The following is an 18,351-nucleotide window of genomic DNA, read 5'->3' as shown; positions in this document are numbered from 1 at the left end:
AAAGTGCTTCAATAATCCTCTAAAAGGATGTAGATTACCAGCTTTCTGCAAGGAATGCAAATCCTTCCATTTCCCCCTGTCAGAGCTGAAGAAGCTTCTTTGATGAGAAGTAAAACACCTTAAAAAAAAAAACAAAGTCCAGTTGTCTCCTTAAAAAGGCACCTTTGGGACATTCCAGGTCACTGTTTTCCCACTTAGCAACTACTTCATTTAGCAATAAAATTTCTGGCTCCAGTTGTAGTCATTAAATGTGGATTATCTGGATTGCTCTGGATTGGGTAAATAATGAAAGCAATAGCCATTTCTTGAGAATAGTATGAGGAATAACAGAGTTGGAAGGGACCTTGGAGAGCTTATAGTCCAAGGGTATCGATTTCATTGAGGGCCACATCAGGGTTGTGTTTGGCCTTTGGAGGTAAGGCAGGTGTGGCCATGGTGGATGTGACATCACTCATGTTGGGGGAAGCCTGTGGTGGCCTGACCACTCTTGTCAGTGAAAACGGGCTCCCGAGCTCCATTTTTGGCTGTGACAGCCTCCTGCAACCCTCTAACAGCAAAAATGGAAGTCAGGAGAGCTGTACCCTTGCAAGCTCCATTTTCACTAGTAAAAGCACCGTGGCCAGTGTTTTCAGGGCAGTCCTGCAGACCAGATCTAAGCACTCCATGGGCCCGATCCAGCCCCAGCGCTTGAGTTTGACATCCCTGTTCTATTCCACCCCCCTTATTAAGCAGGAGACCCTACACCATTCCAGATAAATGGCTGTCCAGTCCCTTCTTTATTTTTTTATAAAAAGTTTTTTAGTTTATTTTTGTTACATAATAAAAAAATTCTTTTGTAAACAAAGTGTTGTCCGGATTTCCCCTTTAACATTCCCACAAAATTCATTCTACATTATATATTCCATTATTTCCAATTTTAGCCATATTACTTTTCTTCTCATATTTTCCCATTTCTCATTTACATGTATAAACAATATCATTTTTAAACAATTTTTGTACAGTCAGCATTAATTACACATTTAAGAGTATTAATATGTTTGTTGTTGTTGTTTATTAGTTTTGTATGCCGCCCACTCCCGAAGGACTCCGGGCGGCTAACTGTAAACAGGGAAAGGGAAATAAATAAGACAATACAAAGAATTTAAAAACAATTGAGGCGAGGCTGGATATTTCAACAGCCCCCAGCCTGTCGGAACAGCCAGGACTTGGTAGCTTAACGGAAGGCCGGGAGGGTAGTAAGGGTCCGGATCTCCACGGGGAGCTCATTCCAGAGGGCCGGCACAACAACAGAGAAGGCTCTCCCCCGGGGGGTTGCCAGCCGACATTGGCTGGCCGATGGAACCTGGAGAAGGCCAAGCCTGTGAGATCAAATCGGTCTTGGGAGGTAATTGGCAGGAGGCGGTCTCTCAGGTACCCAGGTCCGATGCCTTGCAGGGCTTTATAAGTAACAACTAGCACCTTGAAGCGTGTCCGGGGACCAATGGGTAGCCAGTGCAGCTCGCGGAGGATAGGTGTAATGTGGGTGTACCTGGGTATACCCACAATTGCTCGCGCGGCTGCATTCTGGACCAGCTGAAGTCTTCGAACACTTTTCAAGGGCAGCCTTTACAGTAATCCAGTCTTGAGGTGACGGGGGCGTGAGTGACTATCTGAAGTGCCTCCTGGTCCAGGTAGGGTCGCAATTGGTGCACCAGGCGAACCTGGGCAAAGACCCCCCTGGTCACAGCTGACAAATGGTGATCTAAAGTCAGCTGTGGGTCCAGGAGGACTCCCAAATTGCGAACCCTTTCTGAGGGGCGTATATTGTCACCCCCCAGCCTGAGAGATGGAATAGTTTGCCAATCTTTGGGAGGGAACATCAATAGCCATTCAGTCTTGTCGGGATTGAGCGCAAGCTTGTTCGTTCCCATCCAGACCCTAACAGCCTCCAGGCACTGGCACATCACTTCTACCGCTTCACTGAGTTGGCATGGGGCAGACAGATACAATTGTGTATCGTCCGCGTATTGATGGTAGTTAATCCAGTGCCGCCGTATGATCTCACCCAGTGGCTTCATGTAGATGTTAAATAGGAGGGGGGACCGGACCGAGCCCTGTGGCACCCCATAATTTAGGGGCCTAGGGGTCGACCTCTGCCCCCCAACCAACACCGACTGCGACCTGTCCGAGAGGTAGGAGGAGAACCGCCGAAGAACGGTGCCTCCCACTCCCACCTCCCGCAACCGTCGCAGAAGGATACCATGGTCGATGGTATCGAAGGCCGCTGAGAGGTCAAGGAGCACTAGGATAGAGGACTGACCCCTATCCCTGGCTCGCCAGAGATCATCGATCAGCATGACCAAAGCAGTTTCCATGCTGTAACCAGGCCTGAAACTGGACTGAAAGGGATCTAGATAATCGGTTTCATCCAAGGACCGTCGGAGTTGAGAGGCCACCACTTTCTCAACAACCTTCCCTACAAAGGGAAGGTTGGAGACTGGACAATAGTTGCTCAAGATGGCTGGGTCCAAAGACGGTTTCTTCAGGAGGGGTCTCACCACCGCATCCTTTAGGAGGAGCGGGAAGGATCCCTCCCAGAGGGAGGTATTAATTATCATTTGGATCCAGCGACGTGTCACCTCCCTGCTGGTCAAAACCAGCCAGGAGGGGCACGGGTCCAGTATACAAGTGGAGGCATTCACCGCTCCCATGGCCTTGTCCACTTCCTCAGGCCCAACAAGTTGAAACTCAGTCCATAAACTCCGCTCAAGATCTTCCCCCGGTACCTCGGCTGGTACCGTGCAATTGGAGTCCAGGTCTGTCCGAATCCGAGCGACTTTATCCGTTAAATACTGAACAAATAATATAACTCATACACATCCTATACTATATACTGTTACCTTGTTTACAATATTTCATTTCATTCTACTAGTTCATATCATTCTACTAATCTCCTATTTCTCTTTTTATATGTCTTGTATTTTTTCTTTTTTTCTATCGCTTTTCTATAGGTTATTTGAGTATCTCTTCCCCAAATTTCTCTTTTCATTTCCCATGATTTTTCTCTTTATTTTTGGCTAATGTCTTTTTCGGATACAATTTCCCTTTTTTCCTCTCTACTCTTTTTGTTCCTCTATAAATCTCACTAGTATTACCCCATTGAGTTTTCTTTTCCATTTCTTTTTCTACCTTGTTAACTTTTTGTTCATTTATGTTACTTGCCTGTTCCCCTCCTGTTTCCAGTTTCAACAATTTTTCTGGTTCCTTTTCTTGCCTCTTTGTTACCTTTTAATGTTGCTCGTGCATTTTTTAACATTTCCAACAATTCCTCAAACATCCCACCCTCCATGATCAGTTTTAATATACTTTTAATATTTTTCACATTTTACCACAATTAAATCAACCCCTCTTCTTATTTCCACTCTTTAATATCAAGTCCCAGGATAGTTCCAGTCCTTTTTGAAAATTCTTTATTTTCTTCCAGTGTAGACAAAATGAAGTCAGAAAAGATGGACCACATCCTCCTTCAAAATGCTTTGTTTCAAAATGCCAAAATGTTTCTTCTCTCCAGTAGATGGATTTTGTTGTTACTCTGTACGATCAAATTACTAATTAGTCAAAATTTGCCAAAAGTCAAACCAAAGGCTCAAAATCCATACACAAATTGTCCAAATTTTCCCTTGTATAGTTTGGAATTTTTCCAGTTCCAGTTTTATTAATCAAATTTTCCTTAGGCTTGGTATTTTATCACCAATAGCTTTTTTCTCCTTTCCGCCCTCTGTGTTCCGAGGGATGTTAGCCACTAGCTTAGCTCCGGAAAATTTTTTCTTGTTATTAACTGTTTTATTTCATTTTCATTTTCATTTTATACAATCACTTATATACTGTGCAATAAAAAAAAAACAATAAACACAATTCATCTTCTATTCCACTATAGAAAACCAACATAACACTTCATCCTCCATACACCCTTTCTTCTCCCCCTCCAACTTTCATTTCTCCCCTCCAGCATTCCCCTCTTCTACTTCCCCTCCCCCTCAGACATTCCTTTCTCCCCTTCCCTCCATCTCACCCTCCTTACATTCCCCTCTCACTCCCTCTCTACTCCTCCCTCTTCTTTCCCTCTACTCCTCGCTTCGGTGTATTTCTACTATTCATTAATCTATTCGATTTGTATTTTATACTAAAATTGAAAGAAAAGAAAAAAAAGGAAAATAAAAGGAAAAGAGAAAAAAAAGAAAAAAGTTGAAACTATATTTCCCCCCTCCCCCCCTCCCCCCAGTAAACCCCCCTCCCAAGCCCCCTTCCGACTTCCCAGATCCCATACCCGGCATAGCTTTTTATCAAACACAGTCTAGAGTATATTAAAACCAAATAGATTAAAAATTAAAAGATAAGAGATAAAGGGAAAAAAAGGAATTAAAAAAAGGGAAAAATCAATAAACTCTCTACATTGAGCTCAGCTTCCCATCATTATTAAAACTTAAACAATGTACATCATTCCTAATCTCAATTAATTTATTACTTGCAGGATTTCAAACTATATTGAAACCAAATAGGTTAATCCAATAGAATTCTACTCTAGCTAGGGGCCTTATCTCTTTGTCTAAATATCTGTCTATTTCCAAACCTTTAATTTGTCCCTTTTACCTCCTTCTCTAAAAAGCAGTTTAAACACATCTCAAATACTTCTCTCGGTTTCCTTTTCCAACTCTTCTCATCCTACCTCACCCGTGTCCATATATATATTTTATTTTCAGCCGTACTCCTCTCATATTTGCTCCGCCTTCCTGCACACTCCCTGGATATATCCTTCCAAACATTATATTCCAATAACAGTTTATATAAAAATCAACTTACTTTCTGGCTCAAAATAAGCTCTAATTGAACCTTCACTACCCTCCCGTCTACACCAGGCGTCCCAACTCTATTCAACCTAAACCACAATCCAGGAACATCCCGATCTCCACCTTCCTCACCCTAGAAAATAAATCATAAACAATTTATATAAAAGTTCAGAGTTATCCATCAAGTCTTTTTTAAGTCCCATACAATATATTTTCCGAGGAAATCAGCGTCACTTCTTTCAGCCTTAATGTCTCTTCATCGGTATACAACTACACCATTTTATACAAGACAGAAGTCACAAAGTATTATTCAAATTAAAATTAAGCAAATGTTATGGAAGCATAACTAAATCCTTGTTCTCTGCTTTTCTGCCCTTCCAGAGGGGGAAAACGATACCTCCCGCCTTGTAGTTGTGTGTTTTGTTGTTTCTCTTCTACTTCTCCTTGTCTTTCTCCAAGTCCGGGTAATTCAGGAAGTCCCGCCTTTAGAATCTTATAGTAAAAGTCTCGGGCTTCCCAAACAGAGTTGAGGCGGTGTTTTTGGTCATCAAATGTAACTGTAATACCAAATGGCACCTCCCATCTGTACTGTATCTGATTATTTCTGAGTTCTTTAGTTAGAAAAGCATAGTCTCTCCTGGCTCTTAACATTTGGGGTGGTATTTCTTTGAAAACGATCAAGTCCTGTCCATCAATTCGCAGCCTGTTATTGTAAAACTCTTGTAGTATCGCATTTCTGGATTCTCTTGTAGCAAAATATATAATTATATCTCTCGGAAGCTGTCTCTGTTTTGCTGCCCACGAATTATGGCGGTAAATTTTTTGGATCTGCCAATCAAAGTTGAGTCCCGGACTTCCCACCAAACGACTGAAAGCCTCAAAAAAGGTCTGTTTCAAATTCTCCTGTTCATTTTCACACATTCCCCTAACTCTTATTGCAAACGCCGTCTTTTTATAATTTGTCATAACAAGTTGTCTTTCTGCGTTTTCAACTTCCTGTTGCAATATTTCAATTTTAGATGTCAGATTAGAATTAGCTTCCTCCAAAAGCTCCAGTTTATCTTCCATTCCTGCAATATAATCTGTCATTACAGTTATGACCCCGATCATATCCTCCTTTGTTTGAGCAATCTTGGCATCAAGCTTGTCACATAAGTCCGAAATAAGTTGCTTCATTTCCTCTCTAAATTCTTTAAGAGTTTCAAAAAGAAATTCTTTCATTAACAAATCTCCAGTAGAGGGCGTAGAAGGCAAGAGCTGCGGCTTTATAGCAATTGCTTGGGATGTATTGTTAAAAAAACGTTTAGACTGCTTTGATTTGGGAGCCATTATAAAAAGGAAACAAACAAAGTCTCTGCTCACCTTGATTTAAGATAAAATACTTTCAATAAACTTTTGGCAATTAGTAAAGAGAAGTCTTCAAGAAAACAGGGCTGATTAAATATATCATATATCAAATGCGGAAGCTATAAAATCGCCATTTTGAAAAGCAGTTAAGCAAAGGAGTTTTTTTATAAAATTGAAGCTGGTATTTTGAATAATAATAAAAAAAAAGGTTCTCAGGAATGGTTGCTGCTCGGATTGATTTTAAATAGCTTAGTTTTGTCCTGAGGGGGGGGGCGACCTGCCTTGAGCTGAAAAAAAACAGCTGAGAAGATTTGGCCGGAGTAAAAAAAAAAAAAAACTCAGCTTTTGTTGAACCTCTTCTCCGTTCACAGCTAAAAAAAAAAAAAGCTGTGAACTACAAAGAGGATTCTAACGACTGAGTTCCTCCCTGCTTCTTTCTTGCCTGAAAGAAGAGATATCTATAGATCTTGTAGATATACGAACCAAAACTCTGAGGGCAGCTCCGTTGAGCCACCGGCGCCGGCAGGCCCCTCCCCCCGGAAGCCGCTCCGGAAAAATTTTTAAGCACCAAAATTAATTTCTTTTAATGTTAACATCGCCCAATCTTCCTCCAGATCAAACACTCTGTCTCTTCCTCTGCTCCTGTACCAAACTTGTTCCAGCTGCCCCAGCTCCAGAGCAGTCATTCGAAGATGGCTGCTACCCCATTACCAATCTTTAGTGAGCTTTGAGTTGGACTTGCTGGGGAGTTTGCCTCACTCCTCACAGTTGCCTGAAATGCCTCTTGTTGTGCCTCATCTCTTCAGGACGGTTCTGGTCCACCAAGGACCTCTGGGCAGTGGTTTGCTGGCTGGGTTTTTGTGTAGCACAGCAGAGCTCGCTATTTTCCCAGCCATTCTCGTCACAACACTTACGGGTTGTCCCCCAGTCCCTTCTTAAAAGCTTCCGCTGATGGAGCACCTACAGTGTTTCACAGCAAGCTATTCAACTGATTGATTGATTTAAAATCAATATTATTAATTAAATGAAACAAATCTGTTTAACAAAAGAGAAGGACTAGAAACAAAAAAGAATAATTGAGGTTACCCCAGCATTTGGATCTAATTGAGTGGATTTTTCTTTTGGTTGTTTAGTTGTTATGTTTGGTTTTCAAGTTATATTTTAGATAGTGGGTATTTTTTTTAAAAAACTACATACTTGCTTTTCTTTGTACTTATTTATTTTGTTATATGCCACACTGTTTTAAGTTATATAAATCTAATATATATAAATAAATAAATAAATAAATAAAGTAGGGTATTATTTCTATGCTATAATGATCTTCTATATATTCAGTAGTAATATATTGCCAATTTCAGTATGATTGTCCTATTTTGCTACCTCTGTAGAAATAGAAGGGTTATTCTTTTACTGCAGTTGCCTTCCTCTGAAGAAACTGAATACTGAACAGAATTCTTAGGCCAAAGTCTGTGATTTAAGCTGTGCCCCCCCCCTCCAACCCAAAACAATCCATGATCACAATCGGAATAAAAAAAAACAAATGCTTTTTTTCTCTGTCTACTTTTCAGTATGGGATGTTGCTATACCAAAATTACAGAATTCCACAACAGAGGAACAATCTGCTTCCTCACTTTGCCACTCCTGCGGTAAGTTAATTTAAGATAGAGATTATTTGTCTAATATACCAGGAGTTCAAGTTGCTTTTTCTCATTGAATGACAGAAGCTAGCTTTTAACTACCCAATCCTGACATTCCCAACACTATTTTTTCTCAACTTTCAGAATGTCTGGATTTCAATTCCCAGTATTCCCCAGCCAGAATGAAATTGAAGTTCCCTCATCCTAAGATTGCTAAAGTTGAGAAACACTCCCTACACTTTTATAGAGTCAGTATGATAATCCTGTTACAGTCTTAGTAATTTACATCATAAGAAAACCAAAGAAGTAAAAAAAGAATATCACTAATCAGTAAAATGAAATAATGTGTAAATTGCACTAAAGGATGGGATTGCAATGCAAATCCAATTTGCCTAACTACATTTAATTATATACCAATAAATGAGATGGCTAGAAGTTCTACTCTACTATTTATCTCAGAATTTTATTGTCTGTCTTGTCAGGGAGTAATTAGAACAGTGTTTCATTTTAGTGTTTTTGGCTAGGGAATTTTGGGAGTTAAAAATCTATATAACTAAGTTCTGAGGTTGAGAAACACTGTTCTATTTGTTGTCCTTTGGAATTTATTTTAAATTTGGTTGGAGGTCTGTTCTCAATTACAGTGACCCAATATACCTCACCTGACATGCTGTTGGGACCATTAAGAACCATAGTTTCCATACCCATTATTTAATGTCTGCTTGATTTATTTCATCAAGTTTTCCTTTGAATGAGTGATTGCAGTCATATTAGCAGTTATTTTATATATTCTGCCCAGGTGTTATTTTTCTAACATTTCAGTTTTCATGTTATTGTTATTTTAATGATCTTTTAAAAAAAATCTTTCAGAGAAGTGTTTCTGAAAATTCATTAGTAGCGATGGATTTTTCTGGACAAATAGGAAGAGTGATTGAAAATCCAGAAGAAGCACAGTGTGCAGCTTTGGAAGAAGGTCATGCATGGAGGGTAAGAGATTGCATTCTGCTTTGCCAATTGGCAAAACCTTTCTCTGTAAACATATATGTGAAACAATCACAAGTTAGAAGAGCACTTCATTATTGTTGTAATCTCTTGTATCTTGTATTGTAAGCAATCCCAAGTCATGGGACTGCACAATAGATGGAGCTATCAGCTATGGGACAGGGGCTGTTGTACTCATGTTTTTAAAAGAATTTGAAATTTGATTGAAGAAAGACATTATTTACTATGCTACTGTTAATGGTTCTTCAAATATCCATTAGTAATGAGGTGGTAATGACATTTCAGGATGTGATTCCTCTGATATGGGAATGATTATTAGGAAAATCATTACAATCCTTTGGGTGGCATTTTACAGATGTTAAGAAATTGTTTCACGTTAAGAAGATGTACATGGGCCAAATCTAGAAAGATATGTCAGGCTATGCCCTCTTCATGCATTAATTGAATGAAGGGGCAATGGATATTGTTACATATTGAGACTGGAGCAATAGGCTCCACCAAGGGCCTCCATTCGGCAGGAGAATACTCAAAACCGATTGGCTGTGCCGTCTGACAGCTCCCTTTAAAAGATCTAACTGTTAGACAGACCAGTGCTGGATTTGTACATACCATATAAGACACACCTTTTTCCCTCAAAAAAGAGGCTGAAAATCTGGGTGCATCTTATACATCAAATACAGCATTTTCTGCGTCCCAAAACCCCGCCCCTTCACCAAAATGGCCGTGCATAGCCTTTAGGAGGCTTTCCTGGGGGGCTGGGGAGGGCAGAAATGAGCAAAAAACAGACCATTTGGGGGAGGTCTGCAGAGTGCAAACACTTTTTTTTTTAATTTGCCTCTTCAAAATCTTGCTGTGTCTTATACAGTGTCTTATACTCCAAAAAATATGGTAGTTGCTGAATAAAGAGCTATTGTTATCACTGAAGCCTGAGTCCTGTCTCATCTGTTCACCCTATCTAACAGGTATAGATAGGTGCAGATATTTTTATTCTGTTCTTCGTTCATTGATCATTTTATACAGATGCTTTTCTCTTCAATCTACCTGCCACATTTCCATTCTTAGATAGTGAATATCTAAAGCTCTGCTCCTTAGTTTCTTAGTGAAACAATAGGCTAGGGATATCAAAATCGCAGCCTGTGGGTAGGATGCATCACACACTGGCTGAACCCATCTCTAATTTAGCAAAGGGGGGAAAAGTCACGATACATCACGGAATGACAATGTGATGGCACTACCCCTGTAATAGGTAGTTTTTGGGAATGGAAGAAAAAGTCCTGACTTTTTATGTACTTATTTTTGATCAGCTAAACACAAAAATATACCCTAAGTCCTTTCTCTTATTTTCCCTATAACAACAATCTTATGAGGTGGGTTGTATTGAGAGAGAATGATTGGCTCAAGCAGACCTAGAAATGATTTCTGAGCCAGCACTTTTATCATTGAACTAAACTCACTCTTAAATTATTAATTAATATATAATGTAATCTTATATATCAACATATTTATATGTTATATATAAAATAAAACACACCATATTTTTTTGGACCAAAAGATGCTCCTGACTATATGACGCACCTAGCTTTTGGAGAGAAAAACAAGAATTTTTTTTTTGCCTTTGCGCAGTTTGCCTCCTTGCAGCAAAAAGCAAACAGTCTGGTCAGCTTCAGCACAGCCTGATTTAGCACGAACAGCTGATTGGCAGTTGGATCTGTTTCCTGGAATACCAACTATCAACTGTTCCAGGCTGCAGGGATCGCCACTGCTACCATCACCACCCATCACTGCTGATGCCTATTGCCTCCTCCACATGCTCCGTTTTCAGCCTCAGTGTGTCTCATTTTCGGCCTCCCTGTGCCCTATTTTTGTCCTCCCAGATGCACTTCCCTTCCAGATGGTGGGGATTGCCACCTGGAACTGGCAGAAAATGGGCACACGAAGGGGGCAATAGGTGGCAATGATGATGGGCAATGGCAATCCCCGCAGCCTAAAACAGCTGATAGACAGTATTCCAGGAGGCAGATCCAATCGCCAATCAACTGCTCATGCTAAATCAGGCTGTGCTGAAGCTGACCAGGCTGTTTGCTATTTGCTGCAAGGCGGCAAATTGTGCAGAGGCAGAGGCTGAACGATGGGGGCCGATGGGTGGGCAGGGCTTTGGCAACATTAACTGTATAAGACACAAAGAGATTTCCACCCACTTTTTTTGGGGGGGGGGGTGCATCTTATATACCAAAAATACAGTATATCAAATTGCCTGTTATACACTATTTGTCCTATAACTAATTGTAGAATCACTGTTTTCACTATTCATATCAATGGATATTCAAAATTATATTATTTGCTTTCTGTGAATTGGTTTTATCCTGCCTTTCTACCAGAGAGCTCAAGATGTTGTTCGTGGTCCACATCCCACTCCAGTGAGCTTCATAGATTTGCATCTGGGTTTCTTTTTCCTCTCAAGAGTACCAGGTCGGACTTTGTGCTTTTTGCTCCATACAACTGCTAATGCTTAATGATTCTATGCTTTGTTCTGCAGAAGCGAAGCACAAGAATGAACATTTTGGGGAATCAAAGCCCACTTCATCCTTCCTTGCTGAGCACAAGTAAGAAGAATGGCAACTGCTAATTTCACTCTTTTTATTTCGATGTGAAAGTTGAGTCACGGCATTTTGATTTCACATTTAACTTGACTCAGACCAGTAATTGTTCTATTTTAAGTCAGATCATCTTTCTTATTTGCCTCTCCCTCCTACTCAAAAAGAGGTAATTCACAGCAGGCAATATTTGAGTTTTAGATTCTTTACATTGTAGACCTAAGAATCACATTTTAAACATAGGGAATACAGACCCACCAAAAGCAACTGACTTTTAAATAATTTAATGTAAATTACATTATGTGTACTATTATTAGGCAAGTTGTATTTTGGAGGATTAATTTTATTATTGAACAACTGCAGTGCTCTCGGTCATTCTGAAGTGTTAATAAACATCAAACCTGACTATTTAAGAAAGTAAAAGTAAGGTTTTGGCTTAGGAGAATATCTATGAGTGCACAATTATTGGGCATATATTATATGCAGAATTATTATGCAACAAAATGAAAAATTTCCCATCACACTTTGTTTATTTGTTTATTAAAGTGAGAATAATAAACAAACAACTCAACATTTACAAATAAACATTTCTGATATTAAAAAAAAATCTATAACCAATGTAGCCACCCTTCTTTTTAGTAACAGTCATAAGCCTTCCATTTATGGTGTTGTCAATTTCGGTTGACAATCAACTTTTTGTGCAGCAGCAACCACAGCCTCCCAGACACTGTTCAGAGTGGTGTACTTTTTTCCTTCACCATAAATCTCATGTTTAAGAAGGGAACACAAGTTCTCAATAGGATGTAGGTCAAGTGAGGAAGGGGTCCATGTCCTTTACTGACTAGTCACACAATGGAGTACTTCGAAGCATATGATGGAACATGGTTTTGCATAAAAATCACGGTCTTGTTGAAAAATGCAAATTTCTTCCTCTATCACTGCTTGAAGGAAGTGTAATCTAAAACATGGCAGTAGATTTGAGAGTTGATTTTGAGTCCATCTTCAATCTGAAAAGGTCCAACTAGCTGATTTTTAATAATACCAGCCCATACCAGTACCTTCCACTTGCTGGCATCTGAGTCGAAGTGGAGCTCTGTGCCATACTGATCCAGCCACGGGCCCATCTATCTGGTCTGTCATCTGTCCATAACACCTTTGAAAAATCTGTCTTGCCATTTCAACTTATATGTCTTGTTCAGTGGTAGATAGGTTTCAGCCTTCCTCACCTTAGCCATGTCTCTGAGCACTGAACACCTTGTACTTCTGGGCATTCCAGGTAGGTTGTAGTTCTGGAATATGACAGAACTGGAGAATAATGGGTTCCTGGTAGCTTCACATTTGATTCTTCTCAAATCTTTAGCAATTAAAGTGTGTCCTTTTTTTCAACACATTTCTTGCAATCCTGTTGAATATTTGCTACAAAACATTTGATGTTTCTGTGATCACCCCCAATATCTTAGCAATTTCAAGAGTGCTGCATCCCTGTGAAAGACTACAATTTTTGACTTTTCAAAGTCAGTTAAATCTATTTTTTGGCCCATTTTGCCTGGAAAAGAAGCTGTCTGGGTTGGTTTCTTTAGGCCACACCCTCCCTCCTTCACATCACTGATATGCTTATATCCACTCAGCATTCAGGTTTATACAGCTTGAAGGTGGAAAATATACATTAAAGTGATGATATGGTCAAAATACTCATTTGCCTAGTAATTGTCCATACAGTGTACTTAATTTTCAATGTAACAATCTTCACTAACCTTAAAAAAGCTAAGAAGGAGGTTGGATAATAGTCACCATAAAATCTAAGGATAACAAGCTAGACCAAGATGTTGAAACATCTGGGAAAAGGTAGTCACCAACTATTTCAACATTATTGTCAAGACTACATACAGTAGGGTTATGTAGTCATCAGGAGTTAAAGAAGTCTTTGTATTTTAAATGCCTGTCAGTGTTTACTTTACACCCGATTAATGCTGAACTTAGCCCATGAATCAATAGTAAACATGGTAGTATGGCAAATCACTGAGTTAAGAATACTCCAGTGTAAGTTTGACCCATAATTAAGGATATCTATTGTAGTAAAATTTGAGTTAAATATACAGTGCTTTAAGTTCAATTTTACTTAAGCAGTGTTGTATAATAAAACTGTTCTGGATTACAAATTCAATTTAAGGACAGATCTTGGAAAGAGAACTCATTCTTAAACTGGGGATTACCTGTACAGTAAATGGCTTTTCCAACCTTTAAATATTTGGGTCCTGGTTGGGTTGATTACTAAACAGGTTTTATTCTGTTCAATAACTTATAGTACTTTGTGTGTGTGTGTGTGTGTGTGTTTGTAATCTTAATGATACTTAAAATGTTAAGGTAATGGACATAAAAAATGAAGTAATTCATTATGGTTTATGTACTAAGAAGAAAAATGTTACTTCATTTTTTTTTAAGAAAAACTCTTTTATATTAGAGACATTTATAAGAACCTGTTGTATATGATATCCATAATTTACATAATTATTTGTTCTGCTGAAAATTCTACTTTCTGGTTTATGATTATAAGATTGATCAGGTTAAACAGATCCAAATGCAGAAACCTTCCTTACTTTGAAGTATTTCTGAATTTATTTCACATCATTTTAGAGAAGCTTGTGTTATATCCCATCTTTACTACAGTGGTGAGACCAGCAGACTGACTAGATAAATAAATAAAACAAATCAATGGAGATATGCAAGACTTCATTTATATTAAAGAAAATTAATATAAATAAACACAAAAATCAGTTGAACCTGTTTTGTTTTTAGTCTGTGGTCTGTCATCTGTATTTGCAAAGTTTGTGTTGGTCAGCCATATAAATTCCTTAAATACATACATTTTTGATACTTAAAAAAAGATGCATAGTACTTCTAAAAGTATAAAACAGACCAGTCCATAATAAGTACAGTGGTTAGGTAGGAGATGGGGTTTTAAAATGTTATGTAATTCTCATATCTGTTCTATCTATGCATCTTTCTATCAGTCAAATTTATATAATCACAATCTCACTGAAAGTAACTTTGGGGAGCTCATAATAGCTTAAAAATTGATATATAATAGAAAATCTAATCACTGTAATTGGGCCAACAACGTATGAGTACATTTAATATAAAGAATATTTTGTGTGTATGTGTGTGTTAGTGTGTTAGAGATATATTTCATTGAAATTCAATGCAAATTACATTTTCACAAGTCATTTGTGGCTTGGCATCAAGGTAAATAGAGGGCCACTTTTCTTATACAGAAAACCTCCAAGAACTTACTCTCCATTATCAACTTCTGCTAATGGCATCTGAGCCCATGATGCCAGAGGGTCTAGGGTCCAAAAGGTTTGTTTCTGAGTTACAGTGCCTCATATTAGAGAATGCTCTCCCTCTAAAGTTAAATGAGCAACTTCATTGTTCAGAACCAATTTTTTAACTGCATCGTGATATTATTTTTATTTTATTTTATTAATACTATATTTTTGTTTTGTTCTGTCTTTATAGCATGAACCACCAGAAATCCTAATTTGAATTCTTGTAGTTAGGAACATAATAAACAAAGATAAAACATATACTGCAATGTAGATATATATTTTAATACGTTAGCTGTAACCATTTTTTATTAGTTATTCATAGGACACAACACTGGTTTCATGGCAGGATCTCAAGAGAAGAATCACATAGGATTATTAAACAGCAGGGTCTTGTGGATGGGTATGTATTTTTTAATTGTGTACTATTTATTCTATAGCCTATAAATCCCGGTAGAAGCCCTGAAATGAGTGTGCTAATAAATTTACATAATGTTCACCTTGAGTTAAATCCTTGGAAAAACAAATAGTAATAACTGTTCTTTGCTAATTCAGATCTTCTATACCACAGCTTTCAAGACTCAAACTAAGCCCTTTGCATGAACCATGTACTTGCTTATTGAGTTGGAATACTCCAAAATTGGTACGGTTCAATCAATTGGCAGGATTATGTCCAGGAAGCTCTCTTTGGCACTCGCTCAGCTGTCAAACAACTTTGACATCCATACACTGTGGAAAGCCAAATGGGCTACTGAACACCAGGATACAGGCAGTTACATAGATGACCCTATATAAAAGATGCCAGGTTTTGACCTTCCTCGTCAGCATTGGTTAACTCTGAACAGGACATAGTGTCTGCCAGGACTCAATTGTTTAAGTGGGGTCTTGTCTCAGTGCAACTGTGGTGCTCCTTGACAAAATATCCACCACATTGTGTCCGATTGTCCATCAAGCTTACACTGGCTCAATGTCTGATTTTTTCAACATACACCATTTTATCCTTGAATGGTTGGGTGGACTTGACATTAACATTTGAACTACTATAAGTCCACATATTTTTCATATGTTAAATAAAATAAACTCCAAAATTACTTTAATGCTCAGATTGCAAGAAATCAAACAATTAATATTGCATCTTTGAGAGTCCCTGGGTGATGTCACATTGGAGCAGTTGCAGGGGAGTGAGTCTCTGCTCTCCCTGTCTGATTTTCATGTCTGGAAGCTGTCAGCAGCAAAGCTGAGCCTTGGAGAGGACAGCGATAGTGAGGGGAATACCCAGAGGTGACGAGGAGAAGAGCAATCTCCCCATTGCGAAGGTTGGATCCCTAAAATCCGACACAGACGAGACGAGCTGTTATGGCTTGGTCATTGCCTGGTTCGGAGATATGACAGTCTGATTAATGGTGGAGGAAACAAAAAAGTGAGAAGTGGCAGAAGTATCAGTGGACAGTGTTAAATAACCTGAAACTCCAAGACACTTCTCTAAGTTGGTGGAATTTACAATAGAGCAATTAAGTGAGTCTCCAAAGAGAGAAAATCGGTGCCTGAGTTGGGGAGCAGAAAGATGAAGAAGACGAATTACAGAATCTGTAGAGAGAGTTTTATAGATGGCATTTGCCTCCAGCGAGATTGGCAAAAATGTACCCAAATTTATCCCCCAAATGTTGGAGATGTAGCCACAAGTCTGGAACATTTTACCATATGTGGTGGACGTGCCCCATCACAAGGAAATACTGGTGCAAAATTCGGAAATGGTTGGAAGAAATTACAGAGCGAAAAATAGAACTGAAACCAGAAGCATTCTTGTTAGGACTATCAGATCAAAAAATGGATAAACAATCTCAATACATAATCATACACATACTCACTGCAGCCAGAATTGCTTTCGCACAAAACTGGAGAAAAATCAATACACCTGCAGATGAAACAATAATCAGAAAAGTACTCAAATGTGCAGAGATGGACAAAATGATAATAGAACTAAACGAAAGAAAAGAATCAGATTTTTATAAAATATGGAATAAAATTTATAAGTTGCTAAAAAACAGAAGCCAAAACAGAAAATAGAGAATGTAAATATATGGCGATATAAATAATTAATATTATTGTAAGTGTTAGCATTACTGTTGTTATATTATAGGACAAGGTTAAAGCAATAGGAAGGCAATGCAGAATGGAGAATTATAAAGACTAAACAGGAAAGCTGTTAAAGAAGGCTGTATAATTACTTTATATTGTTATGCATGTTTTGTTTTTTGTTCTTGTGGTGTTTTTCTTTCTGTTTTTAAAGATTAAAACATTCAATAAAAATTATTTTAAAAATATTGTATCCTTGAACATACATAGAATATCAGCTTATGTATAGTTTTTATTTATATTATTTTTATCAATGAAATATTAGATTATTTATGAAAAGACATGGAATGTGTTATGTATTGATAATATCATAAACAGTGGAATTTTTTGTTTATAAGAACTATATAGTCAATTTGGTAGTAACATACAATGTTATTTTGTAGATTATTTCTTCTTCGGGACAGCCAGAGTAATCCAAAGGCATTTGTACTTACATTGTGTCATCATCAAAAAATTAAACATTTTCAGATTTTACCAGTAAGTATAACATTCCACCCAGGCAGTATTGGGTGGTGTGCATTTATTTCTGTCCCCTTAATTTTTCTAAAATATTAACAATTACCTACTTAAGTGTAGGATTGTCAGTCTCGGATACATGGTTTATTCTGTATAATATATATATATATATATATATATATATATATATATATATATATATATATATATATATATATATATATATATATATATATATATATATATATATATATATTCATATTTGTATACTAGCTATACAATGTCTTATATTAGCATATGCAGTGGAGATTGAAAAGCAAAGATAAAATGTCTAGTGAGGAATTAAAAAAAACTAGAATAATGTGGCTGCATAAGTGTTATGCATACCCTCTTATAAGTGGGGATGTGGTTGTGTTCAGAATTAAACAATCACATTCAAATGGATGGTTAATAGTAGTCTGTGCATACTTGTCATTAATTAAAGTGACTCTGATCAAGCCCACATAAAGTTCATCAGCTGTGCCGGTAGGATTTTTCTGGTTATTTACTCAGTTGCTTCTTAGAACAACAGTCATGGTCTGCAAAGAGCTTTCAGACAATCAAAGGGATCTCACTCTTTGAAAGTATCAGTCAGGAGAAGCAATTTCCAATCAATGGAACAAAGTAAGAAAGCCATCAACAAGTGGAGAAATATGGCAGATACAGGTTGTATATTATGTGTGACAATAATCTCCTGTATTGATCATATCTCGGCTGTGAGCAACACACACACACACACACACACACACACACACACACACACCTAATTGAATACTGATTAATACATTACTATGAAATTAGTTCTCCCCCCATGCGAAACAGCCCCTTCTCAAATTTTTTAAACTATAAATCTATTTTTAAATTATTGATCTGTCTTTAGTATATTATATCCAATCCTGGTTTCATTTTGCAAAAATGCACAACAAATCTGACAAAAGCATATGGGAAAATATGGTCTGATGAGACTGAAGTTGAACTTTTTCATCATAATTCC

At 37.9% G+C, this 18,351-nt stretch overlaps 1 protein-coding gene across 8 annotated transcripts in view; it reads left to right on the top strand.

Annotated features, from left to right (window-relative positions):
• The window catches only part of GRB10 (growth factor receptor bound protein 10), a 148,945-nt gene that overhangs the window by 122,859 nt on the left and 7,735 nt on the right, over positions 1 to 18,351 (top strand). For all 8 annotated transcript variants that reach the window (XM_087713172.1, XM_087713171.1, XM_087713175.1 and 5 more), the window contains 5 exons: positions 7,742 to 7,819; positions 8,678 to 8,794; positions 11,346 to 11,412; positions 15,042 to 15,129; positions 17,246 to 17,339. In XM_087713172.1, coding sequence (XP_087569298.1) covers positions 7,742 to 7,819; positions 8,678 to 8,794; positions 11,346 to 11,412; positions 15,042 to 15,129; positions 17,246 to 17,339 — 444 coding nt within the window. The remainder of the gene's footprint in view (positions 1 to 7,741; positions 7,820 to 8,677; positions 8,795 to 11,345; positions 11,413 to 15,041; positions 15,130 to 17,245; positions 17,340 to 18,351) is intronic.

The sequence above is a fragment of the Thamnophis sirtalis genome, unplaced genomic scaffold (assembly GCF_051295495.1).
Source record: "Thamnophis sirtalis isolate CommonGarterSnake01/CBP01778 unplaced genomic scaffold, rThaSir2_p1.2 scaffold_4, whole genome shotgun sequence".
Lineage (NCBI taxonomy): Eukaryota > Metazoa > Chordata > Lepidosauria > Squamata > Natricidae > Thamnophis > Thamnophis sirtalis.
The sequence above is the reverse complement of the archived record's forward strand: the minus strand, read 5'-3'. Positions and strand labels throughout refer to the sequence as shown.